This window comes from Gouania willdenowi, chromosome 6 (assembly GCF_900634775.1).
Source record: "Gouania willdenowi chromosome 6, fGouWil2.1, whole genome shotgun sequence".
Classification (NCBI taxonomy): Eukaryota; Metazoa; Chordata; class Actinopteri; order Blenniiformes; family Gobiesocidae; genus Gouania; species Gouania willdenowi.
Genome location: NC_041049.1, coordinates 23,079,469 through 23,095,268, shown reverse-complemented (window position 1 = coordinate 23,095,268; position 15,800 = coordinate 23,079,469). Strand labels below are relative to the sequence as shown.

The window sequence follows — 15,800 nt, the reverse complement described above, 5'->3', positions numbered from 1 at the left end:
TTTGTGGAGTGGTGTGACTCTCACAACGAGGTGCCAGGGAAATGTTTAGTGGTGGCAATACTGCGTTTCCTGCAGTCAATGTTTTTCTTCTTGCTGTGGCAACGGCAAAATGTGTGGGAGAGCTGCATGCTCTGTCAGTGAGCTAGGCATGTCTACGCTGGAAGGCTGATAGCTCTGGGGTGAAACTCAGGCCAAATCCTTCATTTCTGCCCAAGCGGTTGCCCCCTTATCATGTGAACCAGCCTATCAAGTTGCTGCCTTCCTTCTTTATACTGGCGGAGGTTGCTGAAGCAGTCATCCTTGAAGTGCTTCGCGCACACAAAAATGACCTTACCCACAGATGTGGGTACATTTCCGTGAAAAATAAAACTCAACCAGGCACTTTGAAAAGGTTCTGATGCTGGGAGACGGTGTAATGAAGCGTGTGGGTTACTACATCCAACAAAAAAACATTTTGATTTCTCCTCTCGTAACTTCTGCATCCTGGAGCTTGGACTACAAAATAAAAGCGAGAAATAATGTGCATTGCTCGAAGTGTTGGGCCTGGAGTCGATGTCCTAATTTGGCAGTTCCGCTGACGTTATTGTTCAAAAAATGTTATAGAGAATCGAAAAATCGAAACAGATTGAAAAATATGACCAAAACAGAATATAAAGATATCAACGGAGCACCTGAAGAGATTAATTTGAACTTTTATGTGCTTCTAAACAATCTAAATATACATCAAAATGCATTTAAGGGCTAAAAAAGTGGATTTAGCATATGTCCCCTATAAGTTTTAAATCCTTGGTAAGATAATTAAACCAACAAAAACACAATTCTGGAAGAAAATAGAGATTTTAATTGTGTGGGGACAGATTAATTTAACCACCAATGTGCCGGTTAAATATGCATGCTTTATGTGTGGCAAGAAATGAGCAATTAGCATGTGTTGATCACATGATCATGTGTTATCAAATTCAAGTTACTTTTTGTAGCCTTTCAAATACATTAACTTAAGAAAATCTTCTTTATATAACATTGTGTTCATGTAAACTGAGATTTATAAGACTAAGAATTTGAAGATGCAAGATACTGTTTTATTTCTTGATGTCAATTTATTTTATTTTAAACTGTTTTTAAGTTTCCATTTACATTATCAATATCAATAAAATTAAAATAAATCAAACATTATTCTATATAATTTAAACTGTATATAATTTAATACACTATTGTCTTCATTGAGAAGGTATTTTTATGGCTCCAGGAGGACTTTAATCCAGGTGAGATGAGGCAAAATGGTTCCTTTGAATGTAAAGGTTGCAGATCCCTGACCAGGGGAAGAGGGTTAGGAGACCCCACTATAAGAGCTGGACCCTCTGAATTGAATTCCATGGGGTGAAGCAATGCAGATGCTAAGTTGGTTATGCTACTGTTAAGTTAATTTAAGTACAGTCTTTCTGCAAAATAAAAACAACAGAATACATGTAACCTGTTTTTATGCTTTGCTGTTATTTAAAAAAAAAAAAAAATGTTATGTCTTCTTTTAAAATTATATAAAATAAATTACTTAAAAGGAAACTTAAACTTAACTTAAAAGGAAAAAAAAAAATATTTATGAAACCAAAGTTTAGGACAAAATTAAAGGAGTGTTGCATTTCTGTGAAAGGGGTCTCTTTATGGAACAATCTGAGCAAGGATTTAAGAGAATGTAAAGCAAATATAAGATTTAAACATCTAATTAAAACAAGTATATCTAAAAATATAATGAACTCCTCTAAAGTACCATAATGTTGTATTGTTTTTGTTTACCCTTTTTGCATGTATGTTTTTGTTCTGTAGTGTTGTTTTCTGGTTAGTTTATTTTTGGTTTCTTATGACAGAAAAATTTGACATGAATGCGTGGCTATGCTTATTTTGTAATTATTTGTTGTTGTTTTCTCATGCTGTTGTAAACTGATTATTAGTACAAAGGTGCAGATTACATAAGATTTTTATTCTTTCTGCTCCCATTCATTCAGAAGTTTGTAAACCTTTATGTTATTAAATTGATTTTTTCTTTTTTAATGACTGGAATAAATAAAAATACAAAAATACATATGACCAAACCTCATAGCCATTGTAGTGCTAATCAGAAAAGTAACAAAACTGTCAAAAAAAAAAAAATAATGCTCCAAACTACATGAGTGAGTAATTAAATTTAGAATATTATCTACAATTCGGCTGTCTTATTTTTAAATCTAAAATAATTGTTTACTTTCGAATCGAGTGGTCAGAGCTTAGCTTTCATGCGCGGCTCGACTGGAAATTTGTAGAGTTTTCCAGATGGAGTATTGAACGGATTGCGTTCAATACCGACTCTGGTGGACCAGCGTGTTTGAGCAATTACACGGACAGTTACATGTATTAAACAATCGGAAACTTGTCGACAAAAGGCTGACCATAGCTGACGGTTTGAAATGATCAATTAACAGAGCTCCAGTCAAATGTTTGAGACGCTGCCGGTAGCATTCCACAGTCACAGTGGAGACTGAGTAGGAAGTGAACTTCGTGACCTAAAGGACGTTTGGGTTCACAGTTGTGGGCCCGTAAAATAAATAAATAAATGTGGGTTACTCATGGGTGCAACTCTATGAAGTTCCTCCATTGCCCGCAGAGTTTGACTTTTCTCTGTGGCAGAAGAAGCCATCAAAGTGAGTAACACATTTGTCTTTGTTTATTTTGGTTTTTTGCCCATTTTCGGAGTGATGCAAAAATTCAGAAAATTTTATGAGCCCTACGTGATGAGTTTGAACTGCGGGCCACTCTGTCATCGGACGTCCGGCCGGGCGGTCACTAATTTTTGTCCATCTTTATACTCTTTTTTTATTTAGTTTTATAATAAACCTTTTTTATAAAATCTTCAATGCCTCGCCTGGACTCCATCATTCAACCAGAGCAATAAATCATGTCTCCAAATGAGGTCAACCGCAAATTTGCCATGACATTGTCATTGTCTGACAGTAAACCTCTGAGAAAAAGTAATCAACTCAAAGGAAGTGGGATAATTATGATATTAAGAACACTTTCTCAACGTTCTGTGAATGCCGACTGATCCATTTAATTTCTATGATTTTTAAGGTTGTTCAAAAGTACACACAGGTTCATTAAAACACAATGGAACAATTGACGCATCAGAAGACAATAAATTGTAGTCTCACCTCAACTTCAGCTTGTCCTTCCCAGACCAAAGGGAAAACCGCAGTGTAGCTGCCATTGAGATGATCCACCACCTGCCCGCTCACACCTGCTTGCAGATCTCGATTCTTTAGTGACGCGAGTAAGACGTCTCCTCCTGAGGTCTTGGGATAGCAGTAGTAGTCCTTTATTATGATGCTGACCTCCAGCTGATCCCCTATGTACCACTGTCCTCCTTCCCCCACCTTTGGGAGAATAGTGAAGTTGCTGCATAATGGATTACTGCTATTTTCAAAAGTATAATTAGATGTTATGGATGGAGTTTTTGGCCATGTAATGGATTTAAGTATCTTTTTTTCTTCAAGAGACTCTTTTGAAGAAATTGGTCGAAATGCACAAAAGCTCTGGTGTTCTTGTGGGATGAAGGCAGGGTTAGCAGTCTTCTGAAACTGGAAACAGAGTTATACAGTGATAGACAAAGACATATTAGAAATAGAAGGCCCCTTTTGAGTACGCAGCTCAGACCGCATGGCGCACCGAGAGGCCGAGTTTTAGAAATTATATAAAGTGTGAATAGAAGGTGGGTTCTCGGAGGAGAGTGGGGGGTACTTTCCTCTCAGGATTGTCCCCACCTCATTGAGCACGATCAAACTTCCTTGTTATTATTTTATTATTAGCACTGTGCATTAATAATCCATCAATTTTATATAGCGCTTTATCATAGACACTCAAAGTCGCTTTACAGAATTAAGGCATTATTCTTTCACTCCACACTTAGTGGTGGTAAGCTACTATTGTAGCCACAGCTGCCCTGGGGCAGACTGACGGAAGCGAGGCTGCCATAGTGCACCATCGGCCCCTCCGACCACCACCAACACTCACTCACACACTACATTCATACTAGGCAATGTAGGTGAAATGCCTTGCCCAAGGACACAATGACAGATACCACTGGGGTGACTGCCACCCCACTGTGGCACCTGGAATTCTCAGTGGTCTCCCATCCAACTACTAACCAGGCCCAGACCTGCTTAGCTTCCGAGATCTAACGGGATCGGGCAATGACAGACTGGTGTGGCCTGCATTAACCAGCCCTCTGTATGGTAAAAATGCAGCGGTTTAAAAACCTGTTTTCCCAAACACAAAAAATTAACTTCTTCCAAAAATGAAGACCTACTGGATGATGGTCAGTAGATAATCTTCAAATAATGTAGACTGATGGACAGACTTACTGCATTAACTCAGATCAATAGGACGGTTTCATGTCCAAATCTTCCTCTTTTTCATGCACTGAGATGGGCAAAGTTACAGGACCTCACGGAGCACCCACATTAAATTAGGGGGAAAAAAATATCATTTGGTTTTTTAAGTTGTTTTAAAAAAAAAAAAAAATATATATATTTCTTTAGTTTTGTACATTATTAAATGTTTGTGCAGCAGACAGAGAAGTCCATCTGCTTCAAGTTTCACTTCCTTAAATGTCACATTAAACAAGCAAAAAGCTAATTTAAATAGGACGGTCTGCACCAGTTCTGCTCGTGCACAAGTAATTGCTGCAATCTTAGTGAATTCCGCGCAGCAGGTGAGGAAACTGAAAGGATTTAGGGAACTAACTGGAATACCACCTTTTTTATCAGATCTTTGTGAATCCGCCCCTGAGTGTTTATGATAAAGCGCTATTAAAGGGCTGTGTAAATAAACAAGATTAGTGTGGATTAACTAGTGGCAGCTTCTACATTGTCATTTAATCTTGTGTCATGTAAAGTGATGTGCATCATTAACCGGTTTTGTTTGGGAACCGGTTCTTAGTCAGACGATTCTTTGGAATCACTAACAAAAACCCTTTACAATTCTGTATCGGCTGTTCCCGGGCTGTGCCACCACTGTAAACAAGCGCACCCCACTCGCAAATTTGCGATGACGTCACACACACACAAGCTACTGCTTGCACATCACTTTACATTACACGAGCTACTGCTTGTGTGTGTGTGTGTGTGTGTGTGTGTGACGTCATAGAAAAGGCTCCAAAGTTAAAGATAAATAAGTACTGTTGTTTATGGAGGTTTCCTTTATCTATGTCTGATGTGTGAGGAAAATGTTATTCGCCGCTGTTAATGCCAGAGGTGAACACACATGACTCCAGTTCGCCTCTGTGAGGAGCCGTGCAGTAAAATAAATATAGATGGTGCGCTAGCGCCCTCACACACTGAGGTCAAAAGCTGAATAAGTTTCACTTCTGGGCCATCCAGAAGTTTATTTCCAAATAAACATTTGGAAATGACCAAATTACTCCAAAATAACAGATACACACACTCGGGGTATTTGGAAGCCGTTGACAAAGTTTCAGGTTGAACAGGCACCATGTCGGGGAGATATTCGCTCCACACACACACACAGACCTTTTTTGCTTTTATAGATAGACTGGTACAGTGCCCGTCGGAAGTATGCATTCATGTGGGAGCTTAAGTAGAGTTGTCAATTATGGCCAAATGAGTATGTGTTTAAAGGTTGGATGTACAAAGAGGTGTACATACTCTGTAGTGTTATAAAGGGGTATATTTGAGGGTTCAAAATGTGGGTGCAATTTTCCTAATTTAATTCTATGGGACATGTGCATGATAAATGTGTTTGTTGTTTTTTTTTTATTCACTTTTATATTTTTTTGTTTGGTGTGTTTTTTTGGAGTCGTGTATTTTTTCAGCTCTCTGTTGTGTTTTTTGTGCATTTTTTGTATAATTATTGTTTTTGTTGCCATTGTCGTGTTATTCTGTAGTCATTTTGTGTATTTTTTGTGTAAATAGTTAGTTATGTGAATTTTTTGTGTATTTTGATCCATTTTCATATTTTTGTTGTATTTTTCTGTAATGTATGATTTTTGGAGTCATCATTATGTGTATTCATTGTAGTGTGATTCTATTCATTTTGTGTACTTGTATCAATAATTTTTTTAAATGATTTTTTTTTGTTTTACTAATTTAGTATATTTTTATTATAAATAAATACCGTGTGTGTTCCCGTGAAATGTTTGAGACGCTGATAACCAAACTCCATAGTGATTGTAGCACCAATCAAAAAAACAACAAAACTGCGCAAAACAAAATGTAAAGCTCCACAATACATGAATGAGTATGTAAATTAAAGTGTTATCTACAATTCGTCTGTCTTTTTTTAAAAAACCAAAATCATTGTTTACCTTCGAACCAAGTGGTCACAGCTTAACTTCCATGTGCGGCACCACAGAGAATCTACAGTTTTCCAGATGGAGTATTGAACGGGTTGAGTTCAATACCAACTCTAATGAAACAGTGTGTTAGTGAGCAATTACACAGTTATATGGTTTAAACAATGAGAAAACCTGTCGGTAAAGACTCACCAGTGACTGACCGTTTCAAATGACGTATTGAAAGAGCTCCCGTTTTTGAGACGCGACGACAGCATGTCAGGCACAGAGATGGAGACGGAAGAAAGAGTGGACTATATATAAATATATATATATATATATATTTTTTTATTTTTTTTTTGGGATCACGTGGATAACAATCATGACATTAAATAACTTTTAGCACTACTAAAACGTTTTTAATATTTACTTTTTTTTTTAACCCAAACAAACTGCGACGCAGTGACATCATGAACCCGGAACCTGAAGTAGCATGCTCAATACCGCGCTCATTACCAAGAGGGCCAAAAACAGGTGCACACACTTGGGGTATTTGGAACCCATTGACTAAGTTCAGGTCGAACTCATACCACGTCTTGGAGATAGTCGCTCCACACACACACACACACACCTTTTTTTGCTTTTATAGATAGATAAAGTCATGAAACTGTTAGGGTTGTGGAAGTTTTTGGGCTCTCACCTGCAAATTGTTCATCCATGAAAGTATGTATAACATAACACATACAGTCAATAACAGGAGCAGGAAGCCACGTCTTGGAAGAAAAAGACTGTTGACTTTTGGTGTGCTTCTTGATTGGTTGTTCATAGTGAGTGAGGGCTGACTGCAGTGTACTTCAACCAATTCAACTGGTGCAGGACTGAAGTACACCTAAAAAAAACAAAAACAAACAGATGCTCATAAATCAATTCCCATTTATTCAGTATGACAAGTGTTGCTCTTAGGAAGTGCAATTCTTTGATATCTTCTTTCATATACTTGCATTGTTTAAAGAGTAAGTACACCCTAAAACTACTTTTTTTCTGTTGAATGCATATATGATTAGGAATGAAGTAATGTAGTTAATTGATCCTACTCTAATTGTTCACATTTTAGTTTAAGTATTTAAATGTAGCGTTTTAGTTGTAAAATGTGACTACCCTCTATGGCATGGGTCACCAACATGGTGCCAGAGGGCACCAGGTAGCCCGCATGGACCATGTGAGGTGCCCTCAAGATCTCTTGTCACCAATGAGCTCTACTTTCCAGGATTCAAAGGTACAGAGATAAATACATAGAACAGATGTGTTTAGGCAAGGCAAATTTATTTGTATAGCGCATTTCATACACAAGGCAACTCAATGTGCTTCACATGATAAAACATTCAATTGTTTAAAATCAATAAGAACATTTAAAATCATCAGTAAAATCAATTCAAATCATCAACAAATACATGACATCAACAACATGACCAAAAATATCTCTCTCAATCATATGCAGTAGAGAAAAAAAGTGCCTTTAACTTTGATTTAAAAATGTTCACATTAGATGCTGATTTCAGCTCTGCTGGCAGTTTGTTCCACTTACGTATTTGCAGCATAACAACTAAAAGCAGCATCACCATGTTTACTGTGAGCTCTGGGTTCCACTATCTGACCTGTCTCCATAGATGTGAGAGACCTGCTGGGTTCATACCTGACTAACATGTCACTGATGTATTCTGGACCAAATCCATTCACAGATTTATACACCAGCAGCAGAACTTTAAAGTCTATTCTGAGGCTGACTGGGAGCCAGTGTAAAGACTTTAAAACTGGAGTAATGTGTTCTGACCTCTTTGTTCTGGTTAAGACCCGAGCTGCAGCGTTCTGAACCAGCTGTAGCTGTTTGATGCTCTTTTGGGGGATTCCTGTCAGAAGACCATTACAATAGTCCAGTCTGCTGGATATAAAAGCATGGACCAGTTTCTCCTGATCTTTCTGGGTCAATAAGCCTTTCACTCTGGAGATGTTCTTTAGGTGGTAGAAGGCTGTTTTTGTGATAGATTTGATCTGACTGCTGGATGTAAGATATGAGTCAATCAGAACACCAAGGTTTTTGACTTGGTCTTTAGCTTTAGTAAAGTAAAAGAAGAGCTTTCCTGAAATACATGTCTTACATTCACCCATATTCCTTTTATTACTTTTTAGAGGCCAGTTTCATGCACAGCTTCTTTAAACATTTTAAATGTGACAATGGCATCAAATACATTATTCATGTAACCTTAGTGTGTATGTTCATAATCTCAAAGCAATGCCGACTTAGGCATGTCCTATTGGGAAGAGGCCTCGTGGAAGGCCCAGGACACGCTTCGGGGACTATGTCTCTGAGTTGTAGTGATTTACCTGCTGTTGAATTCCTTTATTCACTTTGTTCTCCACATCCGCTCTGCATCCAACTGACTCTGTTGACTCACTCCTTGGCAGGGGGAGCAAAAGGCTGCACGTCACAGTCAGTGAAACATAATCGCACGACGCAGCCTGTTTGTCTGCATGATAAGACCTCCAGTCCGTGCTCACCAGAAATTCTCGTGGTGACGTGACTAAAACACATTTAAGAACTATCTAATCTGAATTGAAGACAATTTAAGACTTTTTAAGGCCTTTTATTTGTAAAAAAAAAATATTTAACACATTTTAAGGACCATCGGTCACCCTGTTATTGCTATTTTGAAGTCAACACAACATATTGACTTTCGGCCAGAGCTGTTAGCGTCGGACGCCACTAAAAGTGGCGCCATCTGAGAACGCAATGCATGATGGGCAATTGTCACATTGATTCTTGTTTAGGGATGGACAGTCATCATGTGTATCAAATATGAGGCTGTTTGACCGTTGTATATGACAGTTATAGCGGTTTTTCAATTATGGCGTGCAAAATGGCGCCAGTCAATCAGTTATAAATCACTCTCAGTGAATTTGATGTGAATCCATTGAAAAGTAGCCATGATACAGCACTTAAAATATGATGGTGAAGGATTTTCCAGTGTTATCATAGGCCCCTCCCACTGATCACAGCCTGTTTTTTCTTCATCAGCGATCTGCTCTCATCTTATAAGATTCATCCAACACTATATTGAAGTCAACACGACAGATCGCCTTTCCGCTTGAGCTGTTTTTGAATGCAAAGCATGGTGGGTATCAAATATGAGGCTGTTTGACCTTTTGTGTATGACAGTTGTAGCGTTTTTTCTATTATGGCGTGCAAAATGGCGCCAGTCGAGTTGTAACATAGTTAATAAGGTCTGGATTAAATCCAGCTAAATTGTGCAACAATGACACCTGCTGTCAGAGTTAAGCAACTGCAAAGTAGGAATTGCAAGGTATTTTGGGTAATCACAAGCTATTATGGGTAATACCTTAACAGCAACGAGGGATTTATCGAAGGTAACTGCCTGCCAATGCCTCAGAGAAATTACAATTAAAGTGTTGTTAATGCACATACACAAGTAAAGATGGCTATATCTGGTTAATGGTGATAACTTGCAACAGTAATTCCGCCATGTTTTTATTAGGTAAAAGCTCTGTTTTGACCATTTAAAAGTATGCTAAAATATTGTAAGCTGACATTAGCATTTTACCATCTTCTAGGCTAGTGTATGTGCTGTAACGTTGAAGATTCATCTTTCTACTCTGTGTGTTATACTGTTGATAAAAATACCCAAAGTAACAGTCCAGCTATTTTGTTTGATATTTTTCTGTATATGTCTATGCTGTTTAAATTAAGAATGACAGTAATACTTATTTTATTACTTATTTACATTCTGTCAATATGCCTCAGTTAATTATCCACTATACGATCACAGTATGTCACCATGTCACTTTGTATATTAGAATTATGCATTTTTCTATGATGACGTGTACCATGAACTTTAACCCCTACTTATTATTTACTGGTAGGTCATACGGCTTTGGCGCAATGTAATAAAATACTCCACTTAAGATTAGCTTTTCAGAAATGTAAGCATCCAACTTGTACGATAAATATTCGCAGAGATATGGAAAAGTTTGGTTTTTGACATTTTGACGCCAAAAAAGGTCGACTGCACATCCTTGACATTGCCCCTATGAGATGACATATGTATCATTAGTGCTGCATTAATAGCCTAGGAGGAGGTCCACGACAAAGGAATTGCGGAAAAGTTGCGACAGAAATAGAATAACAACTCCTACGAGAACAATTGCCAAATACCATAATGCTGATTCTTACCTTAGCACAAGTTCACTGGCAGACAAAAGTAAGTCTGACAAAAGCTCAGTGTCACCTTCTTTTTGACTACTGAAGTATTTCCTCCTCCCTTTGGAACGGTTATGCAAATTTCAACTCAAACAAAACAGCATAAATTTAATTATAGCTTCAGCTGTTGCACAGAAAAACACCCTGTCCTAAGCCTCTCACACCCTATAATGGTGTGTCACCCCCAGTCTCACAGCAAATTGTGTAATCACAACATTTGTCCATGAGCAATATTGTAAGCATTTTACGTACGAAGCTCTTAAAACATAAGACGCGTCCAGTTTGCTTTTCTAAACAGACAAAGTACAGGACGGTAGCACATTAGTTTTACAGCTTACAGTTAATATATACATATAAAGTACTGATGGACAAACTGACTGATGCAATAGGTTTAACCTGAATGAGTGTCCCCTATTTAGATTTTGTGTGTATGTGTGTTTTTAATGTCCCCAAAAGTACACACACACAAACACACTGAATGTACAAATAATAGGTGAAGTCCCACCTTTCATTTCAATGGTTGCTATGGGCATTTGGGAAAAGAGTGGTTCCAGATGTGTGTAAATTTGTCATGCATAGCCAGGTATCTGTTCTTTAAGTATGTCACAATAGTGATTTGTATTAAGAGGCCTCTAACTCCTTTCCTGTCCCCTTTGTTGACAGAAAGAGACACCTGATATCAGTACACAGGTGGATGACAATGACAGTTTGAAGGTAGGGGCCTGTTTGAATTAATGATGCAATACTTTGTACAAATATGTTGGGTATATTTGGTCTGTTGGGTATTTAGTGAGTTCTATGAGTACTTATTTTGACATATTTGGTCTTTCATTGATCTTTAATCTGAGCAGGGATGGCGCTACACCGGGGCTAGGGGGCGCTATAGCCCCGTCAGGAGTTTGTGTAGCCCCAGTTAAGCTCCTTGAGCAGTTTATTTAATATTTTAAAATATTTTTATTATTAATTTATTGAGTTCAAAAACATTAAAAAGTTCCAGAGTAGCCATTCTGTTCCAATCAAATCCCTGCTTGTACCCCATTCAATGGGGCTCATTGGTTAACATATACAACAATGCGTGCGTGTGATAGGGGATTGGAGGGGGCGGAAGAGTCTTTTTTGCACATCATTTTAGCGTTCACTAGCAGTCCAATGCAATGGATAATTAAGAAAAAAAAAAAGCAAAGATAGAGTATTCTCTGTGAGTGACATTACTTTAGTTTATTTTTTATTTTATTTTTTGAGCAGTTTTACAACATTCACATTAATCAGTTATAAAAGCTCAAGAAAGGAATAGGCTGAAGCTAGAAAGTGTATACGCCTACCCCGTAATCAATGTAATAAACATTTAGATTATCCGGTGATACAGCACAATTCGGTCTGTATCCAAGATAAGAAATCAGAACAGCATATTCGATTCAAGGTGGTTAGGACTCAGCCACATCCACTTAAGTATCAAAATGAATATCACAATTTCCATGCTTTGTTTTTTTTTTTATGTTTGTTTCACACAATTTATGACGTCATTGAAAATAATCAGACTTTTCCACTCAAACAGTTACTCAGTACTCACAGTACTCAAGTAACATTTTCTTCAAGTGTTCCTTTTTTGACTTCCACTCGAGTAGCTGTCCAGGTCACCACCTTTCACTTCCACTCCAGTAAAATGACTTCAAAGTAACATTACTTCTACCTGAATAAATATCCTGGCTACTCTACTCACCTCTGTTTGATTCTGACACAAAGTTTTAAAATGGCATCAAGAACAACAAATGTACATATGTGTTTCTACTACTAATCCTCTTTGAGGTTGACATTACATAGACATCAGACAAAATTTTTTCCTCAGTTTCCCATTTACAAATTACTGATAAAAGAAAAGAAAAATGTCTGTACACTGGTGACCACATTCTATGATCAAGCAATGTAATAATATCCATAACCAGGTGCGTGTACAGCCTCTGCATCATGCGCCTGTTTACGCAGCAATAGGAGGATATGAAGTAAATTTTCCATAGGCAGACACACACACCGCTAGGTGCCTGTACCTGTCCGTGAATCATCTTTTACCATATTGCAAATACTTTCTCAACCATACACATACCTGTCAAGTTTTGGATTTGAAAATAAGGGAAATTTTCTGGCGCCCACTACGAGCCGTCCCACCCCCGCCCAACCATACTCCAGTATCCCTTATATTTTAAGATAGGTGTACAAGAAATCTAAAATACCCACTTGTCAACCACTTACTAAATACAATTAAGTGATTAGAGTCTGGTCGGTCCACCTTTATTAACATTAAAATGCTGTGAACATTCCTACTAGGGCTGGGCAATATGGACCAAAACTCATATCTCAATGTTTTCTCAAAATGGTGATATACGATATAAATCTAGATCATTTTATTAAAAAAAGTCTGAGAAGAAATACAATTCTGGGTTGAATTTGCTGATGCTAAATGCCACACAGGTACATTTATTAACAAACAGCTGATCATTATGTGCACTCATTAATCATCTAACTGAGCTTTACATGTTGTTCTGAGAAGTAAAAGCAGCAACTCCTAAAACTAGTATTTTGTTTCATATGATATATGAAATATTATAGTTTTTTATATCGCCAAAATAGAAAACTCAATACATCTTGAATCTCAATATATCGCCCAGCTCTATTTCTTAAATTATAAAACAGCCTAAATAAATGGGTCTGAGTCCCTTTTAGAACCTTTTTTTTTTTTTTTTTTTTTCACTATTATCAATCAATCAAAAATTTGTTTTTACATTTATTAACAATGTTAAGGATCTCAAACTCACTTACACCGGATAGAAAAATGGTCTTTGGAATTCTTTTTATAAGTGACTCATCCAATTCATCATTAGAATCAGAATCAGAATCTTTTGTCATTGTACAAAGTACAACAAAATTGCAAATGCCCCCACACAACATTCAAATTCACTTAAATATTCAAGCCAGAACAGTTATCATAAAAAAATAAAAAATACAAATAAAAAAAAATTACTCGGCTTTGGAATCGTTTCTGCCAATTCTGATGCAATTCTGCAGCATATTTGAGTTTTCTTCATTATTAATAACAAAAAAATCTGGATAAGAATGTTTTTTTGGTTAGCTTTCAATAAGCTATTCAATATGCCCCAAATCCCTTTCATACTGCTTCTATTCTCATTTAATTTATTTGTGTAGTTATTTTTCTTGTTTATTCTTATAATATTTGTTAATTTGTTTTTATACGATTTGTAGCAATTTTCAGCTTCTTTTGTCTGTAGTTTTATACATTTTCTATAGAGATGATTTTTCTTTTTACATGCATTTACTAAGCCTTTAGTTAACCAGGGACATTCCATCAATTTCTTCCTTTGGTAGTATTGTTGCATGGGGCAATTTATGTTGTACAGTGAACAAAACCTCTTCGTACACACAATTCCAGTCTTGTTTAATAGGTCAGTTTGAAATTTATTTATTGCATCCTCTTATCTTAACTGCACATGAACAGGATTTTGATGAATATCTTTCTTTTAATAGTTATCTTAAATTGCAAAAACTGGTAAATGGTCAGATATCATTAATCCACTGGCTTTTATATAATCTATTTTGTTTGTAATAATATTGTCTATGAGTGTGGCACTATTTTCTGTAACACTACTGGGCCGAGTTATTAAATAGGCTCATAATGTACATCCTAATATATTCACAATCTCATCTGTTACTGTATGTTTATTAGGATTCATCAAATCAATGTTATAGTCACCACAAATTAATAGTGTTTTATTTATGTTTGAAAACAGTTTCTCTATCCATTTGGTGAATATTTCAATACTTGAGCATGGTGGTTTATACATGCAACTGATGATTATATATGTTTTTTTCACAATACATTTCAATTGTAGTACATCACTTAGTGTTAGTGACATACTTTCCACTTGTTTGTATTTCACTGATTTATGGACATATTGCCATCCCACCATATGCCTTATTTTCTCCATTTACATAGTTCAGATTATAACCAAACTGAATGCCTTTATTTTCCTTAAACCATGTTTCTGAAATTGCTACAATACTATAAGGATGTTTAATTTGCTGCAAATATTCTTTTATATGATTGTAGTTTGCGTACATTCTTCTACTGTTGAAGTGTATGATTGACAAGGTCTCACCTGAATTGACCATATTATATTCCTCCTGTATTTTCAATTATTGTTATTGTTATGATATTGTTATGACAAAAGATCAAAAAGGCTCCAGGACCAGACGGAGTGTCTCCCTCCTGCCTGAAAGCCTGTGCTGAGCAGCTGGCCCCCATCTTCACACGGGTCTTCAATACATCACTGGAGCTGTGTGAAGTACCCCCTGCTTCAAAAGCTCCAGCATCATCCCAGTCCCAAAGAAACCTGCCATCACAGGACTTAATGACTATCGACCCATTGCCCTGACGTCCGTAGTCATGAAGTCCCTTGAGAGGCTGGTATTGAGCCACCTGAAGGACATCACAGGACCCCTGCTGGACCCCCTGCAGTTTGCCTATCGGGCAAACAGGTCTGTCGAGGATGCAGTCAACATGGGACTGAACTACATCCTGCATCACCTCGACTCCCCAGGGACCTACGCTAGGATCCTGTTTGTGGATTTCAGCTCTGCGTTCAACACCATCATCCCGGACATCCTTCACCAGAAACTCACCCAGCTCACAGTGCCGGCCTCCACCTGTCAGTGGATCACCAACTTCCTGACTGACAGGAAGCAGCAAGTAAGGCTGGGAGGCATCACATCCAGCACCCGGTCACTCAGCACTGGCGCCCCTCAGGGGTGTGTTCTCTCCCCACTGCTATTCTCCCTCTACACCAATGACTGCACCTCAGGGGACCCCTCTGTGAAACTCCAGAAGTTTGCAGATGACACCACCGTCATCGGCCTCATCCAGGATGGGGACGAGTCTGCCTTCAGACGGGAGGTGGAACAGCTGGCTCTCTGGTGCAGTCAGAACCATCTGGAACTGAACCCGCTCAAGACTGTGGAGATGACAGTGGACTTCAGGAGAAATCCCCCCTCCACTCACCCCCTTACCATTCTGAATAGCAAAGTGGCTACCGTGGACTCTTTCAGGTTTCTGGGATCCACAATCTCACAGGACCTGAAGTGGACCTCCCACATAGACACAACCAGGAAAAAGGCACAGCAGAGGATGTACTTCCTGCATCA

The 15,800-nt window shown here is 37.8% G+C and overlaps 1 protein-coding gene and 1 pseudogene across 4 annotated transcripts in view; both read right to left on the bottom strand.

Annotated features, from left to right (window-relative positions):
* LOC114464804 (NXPE family member 3-like) overlaps window positions 1–10,643 on the bottom strand; it is a 32,679-nt gene extending 22,036 nt beyond the window's left edge. For 3 of the 4 annotated variants that reach the window (XM_028449380.1, XM_028449381.1, XM_028449378.1), the window contains exons 1-4: window positions 10,563–10,581; window positions 8,699–8,771; window positions 7,017–7,205; window positions 3,180–3,605 (exon numbers count right to left, since the gene is read on the bottom strand). In XM_028449380.1, coding sequence (XP_028305181.1) covers window positions 3,180–3,605; window positions 7,017–7,142 — 552 coding nt within the window. In that variant the 5' untranslated portion in view covers window positions 7,143–7,205; window positions 8,699–8,771; window positions 10,563–10,581. Of the gene's footprint in view, window positions 1–3,179; window positions 3,606–7,016; window positions 7,206–8,698; window positions 8,772–10,562 lie in introns of all 4 variants that reach the window. The other variant, XM_028449379.1, reaches the window with a different exon arrangement.
* Window positions 4,125–4,243, bottom strand: LOC114466248 (uncharacterized; annotated as a pseudogene).
* Window positions 10,644–15,800: the final 5,157 nt, after the last annotated feature.